The sequence below is a fragment of the Cryptomeria japonica genome, chromosome 6 (assembly GCF_030272615.1).
Source record: "Cryptomeria japonica chromosome 6, Sugi_1.0, whole genome shotgun sequence".
In the NCBI taxonomy this organism is placed as follows: Eukaryota; Viridiplantae; Streptophyta; class Pinopsida; order Cupressales; family Cupressaceae; genus Cryptomeria; species Cryptomeria japonica.
This window is the reverse complement of record NC_081410.1, coordinates 9,215,792-9,242,524: the sequence shown is the minus strand read 5'-3', so window position 1 is coordinate 9,242,524 and position 26,733 is coordinate 9,215,792. Positions and strand designations below refer to the sequence as shown.

Genomic DNA, 26,733 nt, shown 5'->3' with positions numbered 1-26,733 from the left:
AAGGAAGCTTTTGTGGCTTCACTCGGCATGTTGAATATGAGAAGAAATTGATGTGTGAGTTGCAGATCCGTTCTTGGCATTAGGGGACGTCTATCCTCTCTTGTGACATTCTAGACGTCATTCCTTTGGGGTTCGGCCTTTGGAATCCATTGCTATCAGCTTCATTAGCAGGCAGATTGGGTGCATCTCCAGCTATAGGCAGATTTGGTGTTTTTGCTCATACCTTCTTCACTTCTTGTCCAATTCTTATGCCATTCTGAAGGGATGATTTTATGAAGATATTGGACTGATTGAAGACTAATAAATACTGTAGCAGCACTGTAGCATAGCACTATTCACGTTACTGTAGCATGACACTATTCACGCACTATAGCGCGGCACTATTCATGTTACTGTAGCACGGCACTATTCATGTTACTGTAGCAGCAAGATGGGAAGTCATTGTTGGAACATTATGTCAAAAATGCTGGAGTATTTAGTGAGTTGAAAAAATCTGCTATGTATTTGATTTTATTAATTCTGGAAATAATATCATATCAGCAGTAGTTCAATCTTCATGTTGCATATTATTGTAATTTCCTTCTAGTTCATGTTATGTGATTTCAAATCTATGCAAAGACTTAAAAACAAACAAACATTTCATTTCCGAAGCCATACGGGGGTTTAAACATTAAACGGAGAAATAAGGAGTTGGATGCAAACTGTTTGACTAAATTCCTATCAGCAGTTGGTTTAGTTTTTGGGCATTCTAGGGTGTCCATTACAATAATGATCTTGCTATGCTTTGGCATCGTAGATTTGATCATTTGAGCACTAGTTACTTGCTAAAACTTAGTAAGAAAAGCATAACCCTAGGATTGATTTTGATACAAATCAGCATAAAAAGGTATGTCTTATCAAAGATAAGTCTAAAGATGAAAAGATTGTTGCCAATGCTACAAAGATTGGTAAAATGTTTAGGCTTGGTACAACTGCTAGTAATCAAGGCATAGTGACTAAGTATAATGATCTTAAGATAAGTCCTATTTCTTGATTATAACCTTAGGATTTAATTTGATACAAATGAGCATAAAAAGGTATGTCTTATAAAAGATAAGTCTAAAGATGCAAAGATTGTTGCCAGTGCTACTGAGATTGGTAAAATGTTTAGGCTTGATACAACTACTGATAATCAAGCCTTAGTGACTAAGGATAATGATCTTGCTATGCTTTGGCATTGTAGATTTGGTCATTTGAGCACTAGTTACTTGCTAAAACTTAGTAAGAAAAGCATGGTCAAAGAGCTTCTATCACTTGAGAAGTCGAGTGCTATTTGTTCTAGTTGTATTGCTGAAAAACAACATCGAGCACCCTTCTATCCTAGTGAGCATCGTGCAAACCAACCATTGCAATTGACACATACTAATCTGTGCAAGCCCATGGCACCTAGTCATAATGGATTCAAGTACTTTCAGCCTTTTGTTGATGATCACACAAGGAAAATGTGGGTATATGGTTTGCAGCATAAATGTGAAGCTTTTTCCTATTTAAAAGAATTTCGCACTCATGTGGAGAAAGATACGAAACATTGTATTCGTGTCATCCGCTCAAAATAGGAGGGGAATACACCAACACATAATTCTCTACATACTTGAAGCAAAATGGATTTCGGTGTCAACTGATTGTAGCATACACACCTTAGCAAAATGGAGTTGTTGAATCGATAAATCGCATCATCATGGAGATGGTCCGAAGCATGTTGAAGGATTCTCAACTAGGACATGGATATTGGGCTGAAGCTATGCATACAACAGTTTATCTTTTGAATCATGCATCAACCAAAGCACTTGATGGCATCACACCAAAAGAAGCATGGATAGGGGTAAAGCTATCTATCTCTCATCTTCATGTATTCGATGCACTGCCTAGATGCACATTCCTAAACAAAATAGAAAGAAGCTTGATGAAAAATTAATAAAATGTATTCTTCTTGGATATAGTAACGATTCTAAGGAATATCGCCTTATGGATCTTAAGACAAAGAAGATATACATTAGTAGACATGTCACATCATCACCTACTTCAAATAGTGCTCCTATATTCAACATGGATGGGAAAAATGATGGGAATGTTGATAATCAATCAACACCCACATATGTCACAAAACCTTTACCAAAGTGGTATACTAGTACCATTCACGATACAAAGCTAGATGGAGTCCCAGACACTTCTACTTCAAGACCAAGGACTTGCAGCATGGCTCACAATGAGGTAAATCTAGCCTTAATGAATTTAGTTGTTGATAATTTTGAACCATCTACTGTTCAAGAAGCACTAAAATCAAAGCCTTGGAAAGGGCTATGGATCCAGAGTATCAATCTTTGATGAAAAAAAACACTTGGGAGCTTGTTGATCTACCACCTGGTAAAAAAGCAATTGGATGTAAATGGATATCTAAGACTAAATAAAAAGCAGATGGTAGTATAGATAAACATAAGGCTAGACTTGTAGTCAAGGGTTATGCCCAAAAAGAAGGGATAGACTATGAGGAAACATTCACTCCCATAGCAAAGATAAAAACAATTAAAATAATTTTTTCTTTAGTTGGACAATTTGGATGGAAATTGTACCAAATGGATGTAAAATATGTATTTCTCAATGGAGACCTTAAGGAGGAAGTCTATATGACCCAACCAGAGGGATATATTGCACCTGGTAAAGAAAAAAAGGTATGCAAACTAGTGAAGTCACTATATGGTCTCTAACATGCTCCTAGAGCTTGACATATCAAAATTGATGAACATTTGCTATAACATGGTTGCAATAGGCATCCAAATGATCCAAATATCTACCTCAAGGATCAAGGTTGGGGTATTGTGATCATTAATGTATATGTTGATGACTTAGTTATTGCATGTAGCTCAAAAGCAATTGTTGAGACAACCAGGAATGATCTCAAGAAGGCATTTGATATGACGGATTTCGGGCTACTACACTATTGTCTTCGCTTAGAGGTATGGTAAACAAATCACCATATCTTTGTATCACAAAGAAAATATGCCAAGACACTAGTTGAGAAATTCAGAATGATGGATTCCAAACCCATGTCTACACCTATGGAATCAAGATTGCAGTTATCAACATTTGATCCTTCTCCTCAGGTGACTGCAACTCTCTATCGACAAATGATTGTAGGTTTGATTTACCTAACATATACTAGACCAGATATCAACTTTTTTGTTAATTTTCTTTCACGATTCATGCAAGAACCAAAGATATGTCAATGGAATGCAGTAAAACGGATACTAAGGTATATCCAAGGTACAATGAATCATGGTTTGCAATATAAAAGGAGTGATCAATTCTTCTTGATAGGGTACACAAATGCAAACTATGCACTTTTTGTTGATGATAGGAAATCCACATCTGGATTTGTTTTCTTCTTGGGTTTAAGTCCTATTTCTTAGGGAAGTAAGAAGAAAGCACAGTTGCTCGTTCTTCAACAAATGCAGAACATCGTGCAGCAAGTGTAGCAATTTGTGAAGCAGTTTGGCTACACCACATATTAGAAGGATTGGGGGTACCACAAAACCAGCCTACAGTCCTCTATTGTGATAATCAAAGAGTTCTCAAGCTTATTCGTAATCTAGTGTTTCACGAACGGACCAAGCATATTGAAGTGGAAAGTCACTTCTTACGAGAACATGTTCAAAAAAATAACATTCAACTTCAATTCTGCTCAACTCAAGAACAACGTGCTGACATCTTCACCAAGCCACTTGCACATATGAAGTTTGACAATTTTCAAGGTTCTCTTATTAGTAATTTAAAACAATGATGTAATAAGGGGGGAATGATGGTATATTCCATCATTGTCTACCACGTAAAAGAGAAATGGACAAAGCATCATGAAATGGTCATTAGGACTCTCAAAATAACATGCCAAGAGCAACTCATGAGATACTTCATACAAGCTTGCTGGACATAACAGAGAAGATTGACAGATGCTTTACCATAATCAAAGACCAGTGACAGTGATGGCAGTGTTCTCTCATAGTGTGACAGTCTTGGTGAGAATAGGGAGTGTGAATTGTAAAAGGATAGATATCGTGGCAATGACAGTCCTTATGTCTGATAAGAATGGGCAGCTTTTAGATGGTAGAAATCATGAATTTGGGGCATTTCATTTCTATGGCAGTTAGCACCTTGAAATTTGCACAAGAAGATAAGCTTAAGAGCCTTGCAAAAGCTTTGAACTTTGAAGATCCTAAAGGTACAATGTAAGGCCAGTCCTAAAGCTTGATGACAGTGATGTCAAAAAATTGTTACAGGACTCACATTTTGAGCTTCATTCAAAAGACAGTCTTAGAATCTGGGATGGGTATTTCACAATTTGTGAAGGGATAAGCATGAGCAGCAACGTAAAATGATGACTAAGGACATCAAGGTCTAGTAATCATAAAGGAAAACAAAAACTCACACATAATAATAGCAAGATTCAACATGACAGGTACAAGCATGAAAAAGGCAGTCCTATATGTTTGTAATTAGATTCCCAAGACAAAGACTGAAAGAAGCTATGAGGAATAGTCCATACACCATGAATGAACAGGTCAATTTTATGGAGAGAATAGTGGACAATGTTTGTATGATGAAGACATTATTATAGAACCAAGACACAGTCAAGTCTTACATGACAGTCATATAGTGAGCAGTCAAGTCTTGATGTATGGATAGCTCAATGGTTGTGATGTGATTTTGTTGGAATCACAAGGTGGACTTACGTTGAATCTTGAATGTTGAACGTTTAGATGTTGCTGAAATGTGGAAATTAACTTGATTTAAAAGGGCAAAAGGATAGGGTTTAAGACGACTACGCTACTCCTAAGAATGCAAGAGACAATGAACGATTGGGTGAAATTCTACTAAACTTTGCTTCGCCATCAACAAACAACTCCACAAAGCTAGTGCAATCTTCTAAGGTAAGCATGTGGTGTTCTAATCACTATTAACAACAAGGATACCATCAAGGTGATGCATATCAAGGTATGAATAGCTATTGAAGTTAAGCTCATTTAAGGATTCTAGTTGACCACACAAGGAAAACTTACAATCACCAAATTGCTAGTGGTATGGATAAACGAATTTCACCATCAATTATTAACATTTCCTCATTCATCTAATCAACTTTAAAGCAAATGGAAGTAGAGACCATGCAACATGTTGAATTAACATAGAGAATTCACCATAACTTCAATGAAAACAATATGTCTCTTACAACAAGATCTTAACAATAATCTTTGCCTTCTCCTCCTACTCTAACTTCTACTTTAACTTCAAATTACTAATTGTTTGGCTATTATCTATTCTCTATTACTCCACTATTAATCTTTACAAACGAGAGATTTGTGACTTTTATAGATAGCTCTTTACAATGAATGGCTCAGATTAATTCACAATCAATGGCTGAAATTACAAGATAAAAACCCTAATTAGGGTTTGTTACAACAACTCCCTTTGGCCAATGAGAAAATTACATTTAATTTGACACATGTCACACATTGAATGTGAACCAATAGAAAATGAGGTTAGGCATCTTGAACTTTGTGCTTCCATGGGTGAGTCAAGTACATTGCATCTGGACACGCTGACGTGGAGCCTCTTGATTGGTTGGTGATGACTGGGATGCCACCTCAACTTGCACTATAGACATGATATTTCAACACAAGCAAGTTTGATGTAGAGCAAAATCTTTTGATATTCAACATCTCCTAAGCTTGGCGTGATGATGATGGGGAAGCATCATCTTGGTCAAGCTGATCTTCTAGCTTTGATTAGCTAATCTGAGTTGATCACGCTTGCATTTCCATCTTCTTGTTGTAGGGTTCCTCGTGATACTGATTCGCTTCCTTCATTAGTGACCACTCTTGCTAAACCCTTGATGTTGGTGGATTCACCACCTTCACTTGATGTATGGCAATATTGTCTTGATTTATATATCTTGAAGTTGTATTTTCTATAGCTTAGTAGACTTGATGCTATGATGCTCTTGAACGCCTTGGTAGACTTGATGTTACCTCTAGCATAAATATGCTAGCTTCTTCATGAGTTTGATCTATATCCTAAAGTTGTGATGTTTGAGTCTTCATCTTGATATTGACTCTTTGATATTGCTGATTGCCCACTCCAAGCATCTGAGGTTGTGATGACCATGATTTAGAGTAATGTTGAAAAAGTGAGGTGCATATGTTAACTCCCTCCTTCCCTGATTAATTCGTCCTCTTGCTTGGGTATGCTGGTCTGATCTCCCCATGAATGCTGGCTTGAACTGTCCTCAAACATCTGTAAATGATTTTGCATCCAATTCAATTGAGAATTTGATCAAATGAAATTATCAAATGTTCTGGAAAATTCGCTGATCTTAATGAGTTTTGCACTGCCTGAAGGGTTTCTATCAAGTTCGCTTGGAGAGATTGCTTTGAATGATGTTTGATTGAAATGGAATATATCCTCTTCTATATAGGCATTGATGCAAGGGGTTATGTCTCTTTACCTTGTAGGAAGGGGGGTGTCTTTTCAAGTCATAGCCGACTTGGCATTGCAATAAAATGTTTTACCTTTTACTTGATGCGCTTGATCTCTGTGTTCTTATTGGTCAGCTTAATCACTTGAGCACATGAGCTCTTCTTTGGCGGTTTTGGTGATATATGCACAAGTGAGTCAGCATTTAGAGATTTGTACGCACAAAACTGATCAGTATTTTATGCTTCAGGTGCACAAGATATTGTGTTGGCATCTACCCCTATCTATGCACAATTATGGCGGCAATTTGGTCTTGCTTGTACTAATTTACTAGGTCGGCAATTTGATGGTTATGTGCACAAATGAAGATCGGCATTTTTGCTCATCCATGCGCAAGTAGGTTGGCAATTTCACTCTTGTTTGCACAAAGTCTTCAAACTTGGGCAGCATTTTGGTGTTGATTTGTACAAAGGGATCAGAAATTTTGGCTTGATATGCACAACTAGATCAGCTTTCTCCTCTTCATTTGCACAACATTGTCGGTATTTTGGGGTTGGTTTGCACAAGATACTCAGCATTTGAAGGCTTGCCTCCACAAATGTAGCTTCATCATGGCAGCCTTTTGCTCATCCCATGCACAACAATTTCGGCTTTTTAGCTCTTGCATGTACAAACATGGCGGCTTTGACCCCTTTGCATGCACAAATGGTTAACTTGCTAAGGCGGCATTTGGGGGGTCATTTGCACTAAACTGGCAGGATTTTGTGCCCCATTTGCACAAGGCGGAAAACTGACCTTTGTTTGCACAAACAAGGTGACTTTTCACCATCCATTTGCACAAAGCAATAGTAGCATTTCATCCTTGCCTTAGACTAATTGTTCATTTAGATGATCAATCTGATGTATCTTTTCCTCAAATCATCTTCTATCCTAGGCACAATTTTACCTCTCATTTGCATAGATAACTCCTCATGAGCAAGCCCATACCAAGACCATTCCTTAAGCAAAATTTTGCCTTAGCCAAATTTTTGAATTTTCATCCAAATTTCTCAATTTTGATCACTTATCTAACATTGCCATAGGTTATCTCATGATTTTTGCCTCTCTAGCATGGGCGCAATTGGAGGGTCCATTCGCACAAATGCCGCTTGATGAGCAAGCCAGTGCTAGGACCATGCCTTGAGCGACAATCTTACTTAGTCAAATTTTCACCACCAAAATTTTGATAAGCCTAATGTTTCCATACTTCATCATTTGAATATTTCACATCATTGAAAACAATTCTTGACGTCTATTCCTCAAACTTTACCTTTTGCCATACCAAAACCCTTGGACCTCTCCACTCTTTCAAAGGAAACCTTGGCGACTAATATAACCTAACCTCCTAACAAGCAAAGGCTAATGGCAAAGAGACTGACACCAAGCCAAGACAACTAACCTAAAACCCTAAGCAAAGTGAAAAAGAGGGGGTCCCCATTTGCAATGAGGCGATGTGTGAAAACGTCACAACACATAGCAATATGTGATATGAGTTACCAAAGGTAAGGACAGTCATGTCTTGACAAGCAAGGTAATAATGAGGAGACAATAAAAGCAACAAGGCAACTTAATAAGTGCACAATCATTAGGAATAAGAGTGAATGGTTGTCTCAACGCTCTAAGTACAGCCATGAGCACCACTGAACATTAATGTGGTGATACAAATGCACAATCTGCGGTGGCATCTTGCAAGAGACCATAGAGCAAAGCAATAACATGCAACTAAGCACAGTGAAAAGTGTAATATTCCCTTCTTTTTTTCTTCTTTTTTTTTTTGGCAATAAGAATTACAAGACAAACACCATAACCCGTTAAGGTTAGAGAAATAATCCAAACTAGTGAAAGGGAACCCTTCCACCTTTTGTTCACTGAGAGCCCAATCTGGGAGGGTGAGAGCATGCGTGTTCCGGGGATTGTTAGATGCCAATAACTGAAAATTACAATGCACGGGCGGCAAGTCAGCCCCTTCTGCTTGTCCAGCAAGAAAGAAACTAAACTTCTTGGCGGTAAACCAACCAAGGGAAAGAACAAGAAATTAGATCTCAATCACTCTACCGCGTATTTCAGCGGGAGGAAATTACATAAAGCTATCACTCTACCGCATATTTCAGCGGAAGGACAATACATAAAACTAATCACTCGACCACTTATTCAGTGGGAGGACTGAGTTACAAATACCAGAAAATAGGAGGCAAGCCTGCCTCTTCCACTTGTTCAACGGGTATGTTTATAATTCAAAAATTGGTTGATAGTACTACTATTCAACCTTACAAAATATAGGAATGATAGAATAGAAGAGAATGCTAAATCACAGAAGATAACATCACCAAACCAGCTCAACACCAACTTCCTAAATTCTGATACAAATAACAGCAGGCTGGAAATGCATAACCAGCAACACTGAATCACACTAAATGCTCATATCTCACTCAAAACTCCTTCAATTCACCCCAAATCACTCCCAAACTGACACTAAGAACCAAGCATCTAAGAACAAAGTGAAATAGAACTTCTAAACACCCCAAAATACCAAGCACGCAATCCAATGCACTCCCAAAACCCCATGCCCAAGCTGGAAAGTACGATTTGAAATATAAAAACAAAGACTCCAAATTAAAGGTTGCAAACTTACAAATCACATCGCCTATGGCATAGAAGTTGTTCGAGCCAATACCTAGAATGAAAGGTCATACAGGTAGGGAGGTAGGAATGAAACTTCACTTCAGCCACACAGGAACCAGCAACACAAAATAATTACAGCAGCAACCCAACTTCCTCAAATCCTCACGTGCAAACCCGAAGAACACCACGAAATCTACACAATAGAGCCTCAACTAGGAGTGATGTTTCACACTCAAAACTGCAATTGAAAAGTCTAGGAGGTTTTCACCCTCGAAGAAGGCTTGAATCAATCCGACAGCATAACATTACATTTTCTTTTTTGATGCACAAATGAGAGGCCAAGCACTTGTATAAATAAGTTTCCAAGACTGAAATTCAAATTCAAATGCCTCCAAATTCCCCCTCAAATTTGCATTTCATTTCCCCCATGGTGGATGCAAGAATGGCGCCATATCCCAATCAAAAACACGCCTAGGAAGAAGACCACAATTTTTTGGCATGCAAGTTTACTTTGTCAATTAAAATAAAGTCCTCTCATTCACTTAGGTGTCCCTTCTTAACACAAAATAATTCTAGGTCCTTAGGTGTCCCTTCTTAACACAAAATAATTCACCTAGACAAACTTGGGAAAAAATCATATTATGCACAATTCCCAATATCAACAATCAGTAAATAAATAATTAAATATTAAACCTTAGGATAAGGAAATAATATTTAATTAAATAGCTTATAACTCCAATACTGATTATCACAAAAATCAAGGATGAAGCTGAGCAATGAAGACCACTGAATTGTGCTAGATCGGGACCATATCCAAGACTGCCAAAAATAGAAATGCTCAAACTGCCACTTACTAAAAATAGTAAGTCATGAAATACTGCTCCGACAATCATGATCTTTGCACCCAGAGAAAGAGCTTGGAAAGCTCAGTAAGACTGCACCATCCCGACAGCCAAACCCTAACTTACTAAAAATAGTAAGTTCACATTTCACCAAAGAGTCAACTGCATGTTATGCCACACTGGAGTCCATGGAAAACCTAGAAGGAAACCACAAGCAGAAATGAAGAATTCCCTCCTGACTAACCCTGACAAGCTCGAGTAGAACTCCACAAAAGATGGAAACCCTAATTCTCCTTTCCACATAGCCTATGGGTCTCCGGAATAGGCCAATGGACCACTGAATGCATCAACACTAAGAAGGGGACATTACAAAAAGAAGAAGAAAGACCAAAGGATGGCAGAGGTAAATATTAGAGGACAGCAGACATAAGTATCATGATATGACAGTGAGTGTCTTCTAAGCATGATAAAAGACAGAGTTCAGTCAAAGCATGCTACCAGGAGGGTTCACTGCTATTAATAGTGAGATGAATTTATGGCAGTCATAAAGGTGAATAATATAACGTTGCAAGGCATTTGAAGCTAGTCTTTTAGCAGTAGACAGTATAATAGATGTTAAGAACATCATGTTGTGTTGCACAAATGAGGATAACAGCAGTATTATATTGTTAAAGGCAAGCATTAAGGATGGCCTTGAATACTGAACAACTCTCAAGGAAGAATAACAGTTGAAGATAATTATAGACCTTAAAGGGAAGTTAGTATACAGCAGACCCTAAGTTTAAAGCTAATATGAACAATCAAAGAAAAATGACAAAGAAAATTCAAAGGGATAAGAGTAAAAACTAAAAATCTTTGAAGCTTGTAGAAGGAGACAAAGGGCAAGTGTTGAAATACTTGAGAAGAGTGCACAGTAACAAAAAGGGCAGTCTACACAGTCCAAGACAGATTAAAAAGACAAACCCTACAAGGATATACCTTGATGGGAAACATGACAATGACTGAGCACAAACCATACATACAAACCAAAAGTATAGACCAGCAGAGACATTCATGCTATGAGCATGGTATAAGATCAAGTGCCATTTAGAGTGAAAGAGGAAAAATGACCAAGAGATAGTCAAGATGACAGTTGGAATGGCATAAAAGAAAGTGAGACAATTATCTAGCACAGAGGCTTTTGAAAGGACAGTCTTTACAAAGGCAAGAAAGTAATGCATGACAAAGTGACCGTGAAAGATAACTGTGTAAAGTGAACAAAAGGCATGACAGTCCAAAAAGGAGCGTGATAGTACCAAGAAGAAATCAGTGAACATGTTAAGGGACAGTGCTATAAGGGTAGGCTATTATGAGAAAGATCAAAAAAAGTGACAGTGTTATGAATGACAATCATAGAAGTAATGTTGTGAAAGTCAAAAGATCTCCCACAGTGGCAGCCATCAAAGGAGCATAAACCAGAGATTAAATATATGACACATGTTGAAAATCATGTCCTAAGACTTTTCCCACACCTAGGAGGTATTCTACTCACTCCAAGCTTTCTTTGCACATGCCCTCTGATCACGGGAATGGAAGTTACACCAGTTTGAAGAAGTAATAGGCAGTTGGGCAGATTGGAGGCATCATGGAGAGAATATAGGGCATTTCGGTGACTTGTACATGTGATTTAGGAGTTTAAAGAGGTAATTTTGACCCAATTTGAGCCAGTTGAGAACATCTAGGAGATGATTGAGGGGCACCATCAATGGATGAGTCGAAGCAGATGACTTTTCTTCATTCGTCATCATTTTGGAGCACTTTTGGAGCCTCGGGAATGGGGACAGATCAGCTAAACGTCCAAGGAGGATTTGACCGAGAAAAGTAATATAACACTTCTCATTTTTCCCTCACACATGTTCCTTTGTTGTAGCGAGCTGTTGCACAGCATAAATTAAAACCTTAGCCTTCTTTTTGTAGGGACCTTTTTTTGCTCTTCTAGACTAGTATTGTAATTTGAAAGCCAATTCTTTCTGGTCTTCTAATGGCATTGTAACTCAAGAGATATTTTCCAGACTTGTACTCGCTGCTGTACACCTTCTCAATCAATAAATATAAGTTATTTTTCCTTCATAAGAGGTTGTTCTGTTGTGTGTTACCCAGTGTTCCAAGTTTTTTCTCCACTTCAGCTAGCTGGTAAAAAAAATCAGAATTAGAAATGTGAATGAAATCTGTAGTTTGTTAATCTTAGAGGATCCAGTTAATACTGAGAGGGGGGCTGAATCAGTATTAACAATTTCAAAATAAAACTCAACCTTATAAAACTTCATCAAATAAATCATAAACCAGCAATAAACTCTTTACTAGTACCGGCAATCACTGATAAATATGATAATCATCTGCTAAACTGATTTTTCATGTCTGCACATTAAGTGTTCATTTACCAAGCATTAACTGAAAATAAACATAACAGCTCATAAAAACATTCACCATATGAACACCATGTTTTTCACGTGGAAACCCAAATAGGAAAAAACCATGGTGGGAATTGGTACCTGTTGTGACGTTTTCACACATCGCCCCATTGCAAATGGGGACCCATGTTTTTTTGCTTTTTTAGGTTTTGTTCTTTAGGTTTTTTAGGGTTTTGTTAGCTAGCCTTTGCATTTTGAACGTCGCCCAGGGGATCACATGGATAAGCAAGTCCGGCTTGAGTGAGGTCCTGATCCTGAAATTTGGCTAAGTCTGGAATGTCCTGATCTTGAAATTTGACTAAGTCTGGAAACTAAAAAAAAAAACCTCCAAAAACTAGATTTTGCAATATAACTCCTGGAGGTCTGAAACCACTCTCAAACATCCTGAAAGTATATATGGAATATAATCACTTATACTTAAATGTTATATTCCATAAAAATTATCCTGATAGAGAGTGTGAAAAGTCAAATTTCGCTCCTGTCCCTCTCCAAGGGACCAGAGCGAAAATACTTATTTGAGCTATTCATGACCGTGTTTGGACGAATTGAGACATCAAAGGCATGGTGAAGGACGAAATGAGCATGATAGAGCATCCAGACTTGATCAAAAACAATGAAATGATGAAGTTTTTGCCTAGAGGGTCAAATTCGCTCCTGTCCCTCACTGAAGGACCAGAGCGAAATTCTTCATAAGGTACGATCTGGGCAAAGATCAAGCAAGTTTTATGTTTGAAGGCAAGAAAGGAGATGAATTGAACCCATTGAAGACAAATTGAAGATTATCAAACGTCAACAAGGGACCCAAATGCCCAAGTTCGCTCCTGTCCCTCTCCAAGGGACCAGAGCGATTTTTGTCTTAGACAAATTTCTTGCCAAGTTACAATGAATTCCAAGGCATGGATGAATGAAAGGGGACATTACAAGACCGTTGAAGATAAATTTGGAAGCTGGCGAAGTGTGATGGAGACTACAAGTACAAATTCGCTCCTGTCCCTCTCCAAGGGACCAGGGCGATATCTTAGTTATGTTGCCTTTTCCTCAAATTCAAACCACTCCAAGTCAAGGAGAGAGGTGGCAAGGACATTTCGAAGCGTCTCAATCAAGCACAAAGTTACAAGGATCGCCAAAATGAAGGATTTGCACTTAAAAACCTAGGTTCGCTCCTGTCCCTCTCCAAGGGACCAGAGCGAAATCCTCATGAAGCTCTAAATTTTGAAAGTTTATCAAACATCAAGTATCCAAGGGGATCAAAGGGACTTCATTCTACGCAATGAAAGTGATGGCAAGTTGATGGAAGCAAGGACAAGCTCAAAAACTTGAAGTTCGCTCCTGTCCCTTAGGAAGGGACCAGAGCGATATTGATTATATTGGCCAAATCTCTCAAAAATCACGTTAAGTCAAGGTTTTGCGGGGTCATACAAGGTCTAAGATGTCTTTTGAAGATGATATACAAAGGTTTTTGACATCAAAATGTTATCAATTGAGCCAAGGAGCCTATATCGCTCCTGTCCTTTGGACAAGGACCAAAGCGATTTTTATTAAAACACTTATGTTCCGTCAAAACCAAGACAAGGCAAAGATAGGCATGGTCAAGGATGTCCTTTGGAAGACAATGAACGAAGAACAAAGATCAAAAGTTTACAAATTTGAGCCAGGACACTAGGATCGCTCCTGTCCCTCAGGAAGGGACCAGGGCGATATTTGCCAAAACACTTATAATCCTTCGAAAATTATGTTAAAACAAAGTTGCAAAGGGTTTGAGATGTCTTTTGAAAGGTTGAAGGGTGATGAACGAAGAAGTTAAAATCAAGAATGAAGAGTTGCAAGCTAGAAGACAAGGATCGCTCCTGTCCCTCTCCAAGGGACCAGGGCGATGATCCTCCAAACATCAAAAACGCCTTGTAGAAGTCAAGTGAAACAAGCGTGGAATGAAGAAACAATGTTATTATTCGCCTTATGATGGAGATTAAAGATCAAAGATGCAAGATCAAGGAGAAACATGAAGTTCGCTCCTGTCCCTCTCCAAGGGACCAAGGCGATATTTACTAAAGCACTCGTTATCCTTCCAAAGATCACGTCTAAGCGAAGTTGCAAGGGGTTTAAAATATCATTTGAAGATAATACAAAGGTGGTGAACGTTAAAATGTTATTAATCCAAGTTTGAAATGGAGATAACATGAAGATCGCTCCTGTCCCTCTCCAAGGGACCAGGGCGATAATGGTTATAAAGGCATTTGTTCACACAAGCAAGACGTTCTAGCTCGAAGGACCTAACGAAAATAGCAAATCCAACGTGGAGATGGAGACCTTGGATGTAAAAATTGCAAGAATCATGACCAAAGTAATGGATCGCTCCTGTCCCTCTCCAAGGGACCAGGGCGATGAGGTACGTATACTTCATTTTCAAAATAATTTGGCGCTCAAGCAAACATTTTTTTAAATTTATTTTAAATGCTAAGATCGATAAGTTTGAAAATCCTATTAAATTAGCATTTAAATATTGCGCTTAACATTTATTAATTATTTTGCCTTTAAAAAATCGAATTTGATAATTTAAAAATAAAGGCATTTGATTAATAATTAATTATTAATTTATTAAAAATCAAAGGGAGCGCTTAAATATGGAGGTCGGCCTTTATTACTTATTAAAAATCATTTAAATTGCCTTATTTTTACACAAGTCGGCCTTGGGGGTGAATGGTGAGGTGAGCGCTCTAAAGGGAGAGTGAAAATCATTATTTTCACATTATCATTTATCAATTCTTACATGCAATCTTGAAGGAGAAAGTGCGAATTGTGTTTAGAGAAGTGCGAATTTCCTTCCAAGCAAGGTGGTACGAATATATATCCAGAGGTGGCGTAGATATTATCCAAGGAGATACGAACTTAAAGTTTAAATTGTGCGAACTTGTCAAGCATTGGAGATCACGTCAAAGATTTGAAAGGTGGCGAATTTCTTATTTTGAAGTGGAGATCACGTTGAAAACCATCTTTCGCCAATTTTGCCTAGGCGATTTTATTCATTTTGCATTCTAGAGTTAGCTCTCAACTGAGGTATGGCGATATTTGTTTTATTGTTTTAGTTTTTGATCGTCATAGCTTAGATTTTGAAATTTTGAATTTTGAATTCATAGCTCAATAGTCGTTTTTAGGAAATGATTAATAAAGGACTTATCATTAAGTTTCCTAAAATTTGCTCTCTAATTTATGTTATGTATTGCAAAATCATGGTACTAATTTTGAAATGTTGTGTAGGCATCAAATGGAGATCTCTTCAAGGAAAATCAAGTCGGATCCAGGACGGTCTTCGCCAGGACGGTCTTCGCCAGGACGATCAAGTAAGGACATGGGCAACCTCTTTCAATCCAACTTTCCAAGGCGAGGTACATCATCATCCTGCACATCAAGGACACAAGGAGTTAGAACAAGGGCTCGTTGAAGAAGCAAATAATTCCAGATGAATTAATTAAAGCAAGCTTCTCAACAACATCAAGTTGAATATTTACCAAAGTTACAAGTGTCAGATGAGGTGGCATCCTAGTCATCACGTCTCCAATCAGTGAGGTCCATCTCAGCATGTCCAGATTCAATGTACTTAACTCATGGAAGGTGGCACAAACTCCGATGTACCTACCCTGGCTATCCATTGGTCGATTTTTCTAGAGAGGACATGTGTCCAAGCAATACAATTTTATCATTGGTCAAGCATTAAATGTTATGTAATGGTTGTAACAAACCCTAATTAGGGTTTTCATTGTAAAATCTTGGCCATTGATCTTGAATTGATCTAAGCCATCAAATTGTATTGTGGGCACTATATAAGCCCTGACATTTCATTTTGTAAAAGGGAGTTAGAGAGATAATATAGAAATAGTTGAAAGCAGTTAGTAGATAGAGAGTAGTTAGAAATTGATAGAATAGCAATTAGAGTAGAATAGGAGGACAAGGCAAGAAATTGTTGCCATTGATTGTAAACAAACTCCATTTTCATTGAAGTAATGGTGAAGTGTGTCGTTTCTTGCAATTTGCATGGTTTCTTGTTGAGTCTTCAATCTTAGATGGTAGATGATTAGATGAATGGAGGAAATGTGATTGATTGATGGTGGAATTCGTACATCCATACTACTAGCAGTTTGTTGATTGCAGACTTGCCTTGTGTAGTCAACTGGAATCATTCAGCCTAAGCTCAATTTCAATTTGTCGCTTCTTCATTGATATGCATCAACTTGATGGTGTCTATGCCTGCGGTGATGATTTGAACATCATAAAGCTTCCCTTAGAAGATCGCACTAGTCTTGTGTAGATGTTCCATTGATGTCAAAACAAGATCTAGTTAGAGTTTCATCAAAAATCAAGTCATTGCTCCTACATTCTTAGTATTAGGATTAGATCCTCTCTTCGCCCTTATCCTTTTTTCATTTTTTTTCAAATCTAAGTTAGTAAGAGCCTGTGTCCAGCAAAGTAGATCGGAAGTTCAATCATCACATGTAAGTCCCCTTGTGATCCCAGCAAATCACATCATACCACTGGAGCTTGTCCACACGTAGAGACCCTACTAAAAGAACCTTGGAGTCTACCTAACTGATCCTTTATGCGAATCTTCAGCAGTTAGAGACTATTTTCTCAAGAGAGGATAAGATGCCTATTGGTATTTTATTCTGTGTATGATGGTGTACAAAATATACGTCAACAGTACCCACAATATTTTGTGCTCTTTCGGAATGCACCCTGTTAGGAGCCAAGCCCGGTTAGAAGCTTACAATGATGCCCTGTTAGGAGCAGACCCTGTTAGGAGTCACCAGGTTAAGGGATTTGGATATGAGCCTTGTTAGGAGCTATGACTTGTTAGGATCAACCTCGCAAGAGGATTTAACACTCAGATGCTAAGCTACCCGGTTAAGGGATTTACAATGTAAAGCCTGTTAGGACCTACCCGGTTAAGGGACTTTAGCTGCTGCAATTGTTAGAGAACAACAGTGAATGATCTGGGTATAGCAATTAACTGCTTGCTTGATCATATCCAATTCTACTTCAAATCTGCAACACTTTGGCAGATCTCTTACACTCTGGTTCGGCTTCACACACTTCTCAAACCACCGACACTACAAACATCAACTGTACCGACCTAACTAACCTTTTCAACTTCGTTGGTTAGAAAACCCTAAGACTTACATCATAGATCATCACAAATCTTTACAACTCATTACAGATCATCATATGGATCATTAAAATCAATTACAAATCAATATCAACCGTTGAGTGATCGTAACTCATCACAACAACTCGATCTGATACAAAGTCAAACCCTTAGCTCATTCCGCTAAGCACTTTGCACATTCCCAAGAAATTCCATCTTGATCGCGCCAAAACATAATTCAAACACTTCACGCGGGTTGTGCCACATCACCACCAACATATGAACTTGATGTAGATCACCACCAAACCAAAAATCATTACTAGTTAATAGAATTCTTTACCGGTCCTTAAACCCTAGCAAAAATATCACATAAATCATAAACATGACTTCCAGTAACCAAAACATGATGCAGTTCCAATCATATATACAAAATCATATTCCAAACCACAACACTTCAATCATCACCAATTACCGGAATCAATCAAAACATCTCTTTGTTTACCGGTTAAGGTCCTAATTCTCAGTTCACTGTCCTCAATACCGGTAAGGCATTTCCGGTAGACAAAAAAGACTAAGATGACAAAATACAACATAGTAGACATCAGTTACCATCAATGACAACACAAATAATTGATCAAAGTCATCCAATCATGCAATCTCAATCTCTTCATCTCAATGTTATCACAAACAATCCCTTACCGGTTTAGTTATCATTATTCATTTGCATCAGTTATGCCAAACATGCCAACATTCTCCCCCTTTGGCATTGATGGCAACACTAATATAAACACCAACATAAATCATGCTTCTCAGATCTGGAACTTCTCTGCTGCACTTCACACTTCTATTGAACATCATCTGCCTGTACCACTCCTTCACCTACTCAATTTTACTTCTCCTCCTTTCTCTTATAGTTCTTCTCCCCCTTAGGCTAATATATATTTTCTCCGCATAAGCATCACCTGTCATAAAATTTGTTGTTGTTGTTGTCTTCAACATGTCTACAAACTCATCTAAGTTGCTCCCCCTGCAAAGTAGCCACCATTTCATCAATCCACAGTGAAGAATATTCAGTAAGTCCACTGGATTGATGCATCTCTTGCATCCTATTTTTTCTTGAGTAGGGGTCTGACCCCTATGTTTACCTCGGAGGTACTCAAAGGTAGTCTTCGGCAAAGGTTTTGTGAAAATGTCTGCTAACTGTTCTTTGCTAGACACATACTCCATTCTAACTTGCTTCTCTTGGACTCTCTCTCTCAGAAAGTGATATTTCAATTCTATGTGTTTTGTCTTTGCATGTAACACATGATTTTTCGAAATATTAATTGCACTTGTATTGTCACAATAAATAGTTACCGGTTCAGACATATCAATTTTAAAACCTTCTAACACATGTCTCATCCAGATTGCATGCGTGCAATTCATTGATGTTGCAACATACTCTGCCTCTGTTGTTGACTATAAAACACAAGTTTGCTTCTTACTTGTCCAACCAACCAATCTACCTCTAAGAAGAAAAGCTCCACCGGTAGTGCTTTTCCGGTCATCAACATTGCCTCCCCAATCTGCATCAGTAAACACCTTCAAAGAAAAATCATTTTTATAAGGATACCATAAACCATAATCTATTGTGCCTTTCAAGTACTGGAATATCCTTTTCACCACTACCAAGTGAGTCTCCTTGGGATCCTTCTGAAATCTAGCAACCAAACCAACAACATGTGCAATATCAGGCCAACTGTGAACAACATAATGTAACTTACCAATCATGGATCTGTATTCTTTTTCATCAACGGAGGGTGAATCATCTTGTTTAGACAATTTACAACCTGTCACCATCGGAGTACCAACCGGTTTACAATCTTCCATGCCAAATGTTTTCAACACTTCCTTTACATACTCTGACAGATAAATATTCCACCATCCAATTGTTGGACCTACAACCCAATGAAAAACTTAATCTCACCAATAAGAGACATCTCAAATTCTTTCTTCATCTCCTCAGCAAACACCATACATAAATCATCATCACCTCCAAAAATTATATCATCTACAAATACTTCAGCTATCAATACTTTATCTCTATCAGTCTTAAGATATATGTTATTGTCCTCATCGGTATGCTAGAATCCTATCTTAATCAGGTATGCACGCAATCTTTCAAACCATGCTCTCGGTGCCTGCTTTTATCCATACAATGCCTTATGCAACTTGCAAACCATATCTTTATCCTCAGACAAAGCAAATCCATCCGGTTGTTCTATGTACACTTCTTCCTCAAGGATGTCATTAAGAAAGTTGATTTAACATCCATTTGGTAGACCTTAAAGCCTTTAAATGCAACATAAGCAAGTAGCATTCTTACTCCTTCCAATCTTGCCACAGGTGCAAAGGTTTCACCATAATCTTCTCCTTCTTCTTGTGCATAGCCTTTGCATACCAACCTTGCTTTATTCCTCACAACCTTGCCTTCTTCATTCAACTTGTTTCTAAAGACCCATTTAGTGCCAATAACATTCTTGTCTTCCGGTCTGGGAACAAGTGTCCATGTCTTGTTCTTCTCTATCTGATTCCAATTCCTCATTCATAGCATTGATCCAATCATCATCTTTCAATGCCTCTCTTATTGTTTTAGGTTCAATAGTTGAAATCAGACAGGAATTTTCTTTGATTTTCCTTCTTGTTTGTACACCAGCATTCTTATCTCCAATAATTTGTTCTTCTGAATGATTCAGTCTGACATACCTTGGTATTACCGGTTCCGGTGTTGTGCTTTTTGCTTCACGTTCTTCATCTTCTTCATCGCTATCTTCATTTACCGGTTGAGAACCTATATCTGCATTGTTCTGCTCATCATTCTTTTGTACCTCTGGTTCAATAAACACAAGTTTATCTTCATCTTTCTCAGGTCCAAATCTGCTGGTCTCATCAGATTTCTCAGAGAGTTCATCTACCTTCACATTATCACTTTCAATGATCTTTTTTGTTCTCTTGTTATAACATTTGAAAGCCTTACTCTTCATAGAGTAATCAAGAAAAATACCTTCATCACACTTTGCATCAAACTTCCCAGTGTAATCATCACGTTTAATGAAACATCTACTCCCAAAATTTTTAAAATAACTTACAATAGGAGTCTTGCCGTGCCATAATTCATAAGGTGTTTTGTTGTTACCTCTCTTGACAAGTACCTGGTTCAAAGTGTAAACAACAATGCTAACTGCTTCTCTCCAAAACATTTTCAGTACTTCACTTTGAATCAACATGGTTCTAGCAGCTTCAACAATTGTTCTATTCATTCTCTCTACTATCCCATTCTGTTGTGGAGTTCTAGGAGCTGACATCTGCCTCTTGATTCCCTGTTCATCACAGAACTTCACAAATTCATCAAAAGTAAATTCTCCTCCCCAGTCAAATCTCAGACATTTCAAATTCTTCCTGGTTTCTTTCTCAACTAAAGCTTTGAATGCTTTGAATATACTGAATGCCTCTAACTTTTCTCTCAAAAAACTCACCCACATCATCTTGGAAAAATCATCAGTGAAAATCATGAAATATCTATCACCAAAATAACTCTTAGTCTTCACATGGCCACAAAGATCAATATGAACCAAATCAAGAATATTTTTTGAAGAAAAAGACTTACTTTTGAAAGATACAGAAGTCATCTTACCCATCTGACAGTCTTTACATAACACATTATCCGGTTTAACAAGCTAGGGCAAACCTCTCACAATGCTAGATTTACTAACCTTTATCAAATTGTCAAAATTCACATGACAAAACCTCTTGTGCCATAACCGTCTTTAATCTTTGCCACCAAACAACTATTCACATTAGTATTCAGATGAAAAAGATTACCTCTTGTCTGCTTTCCAGTAGCAATCAATTCTCCATTATTTCCAAGAATCCTACACACTCCACTTTTAAATTCTAGAAGATAACCCTTATCATTTAATTGACCAACACTCAAAAGGTTATATTTCAATCCATCAACCCAAAAGACATCATTTGCATTGCTTTTTTCATTTAATGAAATAGTTCCTTTACCTTTAACCATGCAAGGTGAATTGTTACCAAATCTTACCATATGGCCATCAAATTCTTCAAGTGATAAGAACTTGTTTCTATCACTGGTCATGTGGTGTGAGCAACCACTATCTATTATCCATTCATTACTGCTATCCATGTGAGACACCAATGCCTTTTCATCAGTCAAATCTTCCTTCATAGCAACAAACACTATCTCCTCATTGTCATCTTCTTCTGATTCTTCATCAGTCACACCTTCATCCACTACAACATAGCAATGTTTCTGTCCTTTTCCTTTAAATTTTCTGAACTTCTCTTTCTTATCAGTGTTAGGATAGTTAGCAGCAATGTGTCCAATCTTATTGCAAGAGAAACATTTCAAGCGTAATTTACCTTTATACTTACCAGTGCCTCTAGGAAACCTTTTAGCCAATATTGCCTCAAGTTCCATCAGATGATCTTCATTATCATCTCCAGTTCTGCTACCGCCATGACTTGACCTGCAGTCATGATCATGACAAATATCCTTTCCTTTCCTAACAGATGTATCAGTAACAAAACCTTTAAAAGAAGATTCAAACGGTTTTGAAACATTGTTATCAAAACCATTTAACTCAAATGCAGTCAACTTTCCAATGAGAGAATCAATAGTGACTTTATCTTTAGAAATAGATCTCAGTTCTTGAATTGCAGAAACTGTAATAGCATATTGTGGTAGGAGAGTTCTAAGCATTTTGCTAACAATAATATCATCATCAATCTTAGCTCCGGCACTCTTAATACCACCTACAACTTCTTTAATCATTTGACCATATTGTTCAATGTTCTCACCATCAACCATTTTCATGTCATCAAATTTGCCTATTAAACTTTCTTCCTTAGCTCTTTGAACATGTTCATCTCCTCCATAAATCAATTCTAATTTTTCCCATACCTCAGATGCAATTTCTAATCCATGAACGTCTATATACTCAGAATCAGATAAGGTACTTACAATTGCTTCCAAGGCTTGAATGTTTTCTTGTTGTTCTTTAAGCTCATCCGATGTCAAGGGGGTGGTTGTAGGAGCAACATACTTGTTTACCACATGATTCCAATACTGAGCACCCAATCCTTTAATATGTATCTTCATCTGGTCTTTCCATATCCGATAGTTATCCTTGGTAAACTTGGGACCCTCCTTCTTAATCATCTTTCTTCAAGATCTTTCCCTCAAGTTGTTAGGTTTTCTGCACACAGAGGACCAACGCTCTGATACCTATTGTTAATCTTAGAGGATCCGGTTAATACTAAGAGGGGGGTGAATCAGTATTAACAATTTCAAACTTAAAACTCAACCTTATAAAACTTCATCAAATCAATCATAAACCAGCAATAAACTCTTTACCAGTACCGGTAATCACTGATAATCTTCTGCTAAACTGATTTATCATGTCTGCACATTAAGTGTTCATTTACCATGCATTAACTGAAAAGAAACACAACAGCTCATAAAAACATTCACCATATGAACACCATATTTTTCACGTGGAAACCCAAATAGGGAAAAACCACAGTGGGAATTGGTACCCACAAATATTTTGCACTCTTTCGGAATGCGCCCTGTTAGGAGCCAAGCCCGGTTAGAAGATAACAATGATGCCCTGTTAGGAGCAGACCCTGTTAGGAGTCATCTGGTTAAGGGATTTGGATAATGAGCCCTGTTAGGCGCTATGACCTGTTAGGATCAACCTCACAAGAGGATTTAACACTCAAATGCTTAGCTACCCGGTTAAGGGATTTACAATGTAAGGCTTGTTAGGACCTACCCGATTAAGGGATTTTAGCTGCTGCAATTGTTAGATAACAACAGTGAATGATCTAGGTATAGCACTTAACTACTTGCTTGATCAAATCCAATTCTACTTCAGATCTCTCACACTCTGGTTCGTCTTCACACACTTGTCAAAACCACCGACACTACAAACATCAACTGTACCGACCTAAATAACCTTTTCAACTTAGTCGGTTACAAAACCCTAAAATTTACATCATAGATCATCACAGATCTTTACAACTCATTATAGATCATCATATGGATCATTACAATCAATTACAAATCAATATTAATCGTTGAGTGATCGTAACTCATCACAACAACTCGATCTGATACAAAGTCAAACCCTTAGCTCATTCCGCTAAGCACTTTGCACATTCTCAAGAAATTCCATCTTGATCGCGCAAAAACATAATTCAAACACTTCACGTGAGTTGTGCCACGTCACCACCAACATATGAACTTGATGTAGATCACTGCCAAACCAAAAATCATTACCGGTTAAGAGAATTTTTTACCGGTCCTTAAACCATTCTTAAACCCTAGCAAAAATATCACAGAAATCATAAACATGACTTCCAGTAACCAAAACATGATGCGGTTCCGGTCAGATACATATTACAAAGATACAAACTCATGTTCCAAACCGCAACACTTCAATCATCACCAATTGCCGAAATCAATCAAAACATCTCCTCGTTTACCGGTTAAGGTCCCGATTCTCAGTTCACTGTCCTCAATACCGGTAAGGCATTTCCGATAGACAAAAAAGATTAAGATGACAAAATACATTATAGTAGACATCAGCTGTCATCAATGACAACACAAATAACTAATCAAAGTCATCCAGTCATGCAATCTCAATCTCTTCATCTCAATGTTATCACAAACAGTCATTTATCAGTTCAGTTATCATTCTTCATTTGCATCAGTTATGCCAAACATGCCAACATAGTTTTAGTGGTTTTGTATTGCATTGGGAGAAGGGGTGAGGCCCACATCAAATTAGGGTTACCCCCAAAAATCACTCAAAAAAAAAATCAATTTCTTTTTGATTTGTTCGGACAGGAGACTCCTGAAAGTCTCCCCGCCCCTCGAGAGATGCCTAGGAGTCTCCCAAGGAGTCTTGGAGACACCAAGACATCTCCGTGTCTCCGGTGGAGCAATGGTGGTAGTGGCGGGACGGCGGGAGATGCCATGTTATCATATGATTGATGTCTCTTCTAGTGATATATATGAAGATCCTTGAAACTATATCTCACTATCAACACCTTTAGGTAGAAATATGTGTTTTGTGCAAGTTATAGGCTGTAAATGATATTAACAGTCAAAGTTGTGAAGAAATGTAACATTTTCCTTCCAAGATAGTGAATATCATGACCTCCCTATGAAGTATTGACGCATGAGCAAGTGAAATTTTTGAGTTGTTCACAGACCAGCATTATCATCGGTTAGTTGTGTGTCCAAAACAGCATTAAAGGTTTTAAACCAATTTGGTGCATCAACCCAGTAAAAGTAGATTCATTTCATGTTACTTTCTATCGTTTTTCCTGATATGCAGCAATATCACCAGTTTAGTTTTACGTGAGCTCCAAGGGAACTAGCCTCTCTAGAGATTCACTACAACTTACAGGCAACCCATAGGCCCTACAGTGACTATATTTCTCCGGATGGCTAAATAGAGCATTTAGCCACTGTGCAATCAGTGTGATAACAAGTATATTATAAAGTCTGGCCAAACCCATATAAACAACATAAAGTGTGCATGTGGGGTGTCTAATCGAAACCCTAGTTGAGGATAACTGACATTCCTTAATTTACCAGAAATTATAAATGTCTGAAATATGATACACATAGCAACTGCAAAACTCAACACATGAGAAAAGGGTTCAACTGAAATCGCATCATATAGCTCAAGTTTCAGAAGTAGACTAATCCTTCCTTTTTGGCCTTTTGTAAGGTCATCTACATGGCTAAAATCATCTAAACATATATATCTATTTATACAGATAGGATAAGATAAACAAAAAGCATTAGCTCATAAAAAACACAATGAAACTAGCACATACATCCATCAACACCAGACTTGATGCCATCAGATCAGTTGAGTGGCAAATTATAACACTTAATAAAGAGAAGCAAGACTTATCACCTTTGAGCGGGAAGCCTATAATGTTCAAACACATGAAATCATGAGGAGAAACAAAAAGCAAGCATTAAAACTCGCCTCAGTAATCAAGTAGAAATTCTCTTCTTCTAGAGCCTCCTCCAAATTAGGAATTTCTTTCCTTGGGCAGGCTGCCATTGCCTACAAATGCATTTCCATAACAAGATAATCAAATTAAATCAATGGCCCATAAATGTTAAAGCAATGAGACAAATGAATCAAAAGAAAACCTCAGAGAATTCTGAGAATTTAAATCTATGATCCATATATATTAGATTATATAAAACAAATCAATCAAAAAGAAAAACACCTCACAAAACTGTGGAATGGAATCCAACTGGTACATAGGGTTTGTCACAGGACGAGCTGGCTCCACAGTCCATCCCACTGGAACAACACATCATCACCAATATGAAAAAAAATTCATATTAATATTAATGTTCGGAAATGGTGAAGATGCATCTACCCAATTTTGATCTTCTTTCAGCCAGAACGTTTAGAAACTCTGTCCTCATGCTTATGTATTTAACATCTGCAATAGACTCCATGCCTGAACACAGCTAACTTTGAAAATCTCCAGAAAGAAACGAATTTTAATGATATGAGAGAAAATCAGTCTTGCTTTTTAAAAATAATGATGAATAGCGCACTTTCTTTACAGGTTCACGAGTTTCAAATTACCGTTTTCACTAGAGGAGTTCAAATTAGAGGACGGGGTACGTGCGAATGCATTCCAGACAGTTTAGTACAGTACACCGTCCTGTAAAAAATGTTTTTTTTGGTAGCTGTTTATTTCAAAGCGTGGGTGGAGAGACTTTTAGTTAAGTTATGACGTCACTGTTTAATTATAAATTTGTCATTTTATTGTATACATTATATTGATCTTTCTTATCAAAGAGATTTTTAGTAATAGAAGAGGAGGAAATATTAACATTTACAAGGTTAAAAATAGTTTATGGGACAGACTTTTTGATCAAATTAATTTCTGCATTCTATTCTTTTTTTTTATGCAATAAATGAAGAATTTTAATGATGTCCACCAGACCAACAAGTCTAAGAGTCCCAGCACCAAACTTAAGTCATCTTTATGACACCAAATTTAAGTAAGAAATAAATATTACCAAGAT

General features: G+C 37.6%; 1 protein-coding gene across 1 annotated transcript in view; it reads right to left on the bottom strand.

The window, feature by feature from the left end:
• The window catches only part of LOC131070099 (uncharacterized), a 96,118-nt gene extending 69,741 nt beyond the window's left edge, over positions 1 to 26,377 (bottom strand). Inside the window, exons 1-3 of the mRNA XM_059207089.1 lie at positions 26,073 to 26,377; positions 25,917 to 25,993; positions 25,663 to 25,747 (exon numbers count right to left, since the gene is read on the bottom strand). Of these exons, the coding sequence (XP_059063072.1) occupies positions 25,663 to 25,747; positions 25,917 to 25,993; positions 26,073 to 26,154 (244 nt within the window). The 5' untranslated portion in view covers positions 26,155 to 26,377. The remainder of the gene's footprint in view (positions 1 to 25,662; positions 25,748 to 25,916; positions 25,994 to 26,072) is intronic.
• Positions 26,378 to 26,733: the final 356 nt, after the last annotated feature.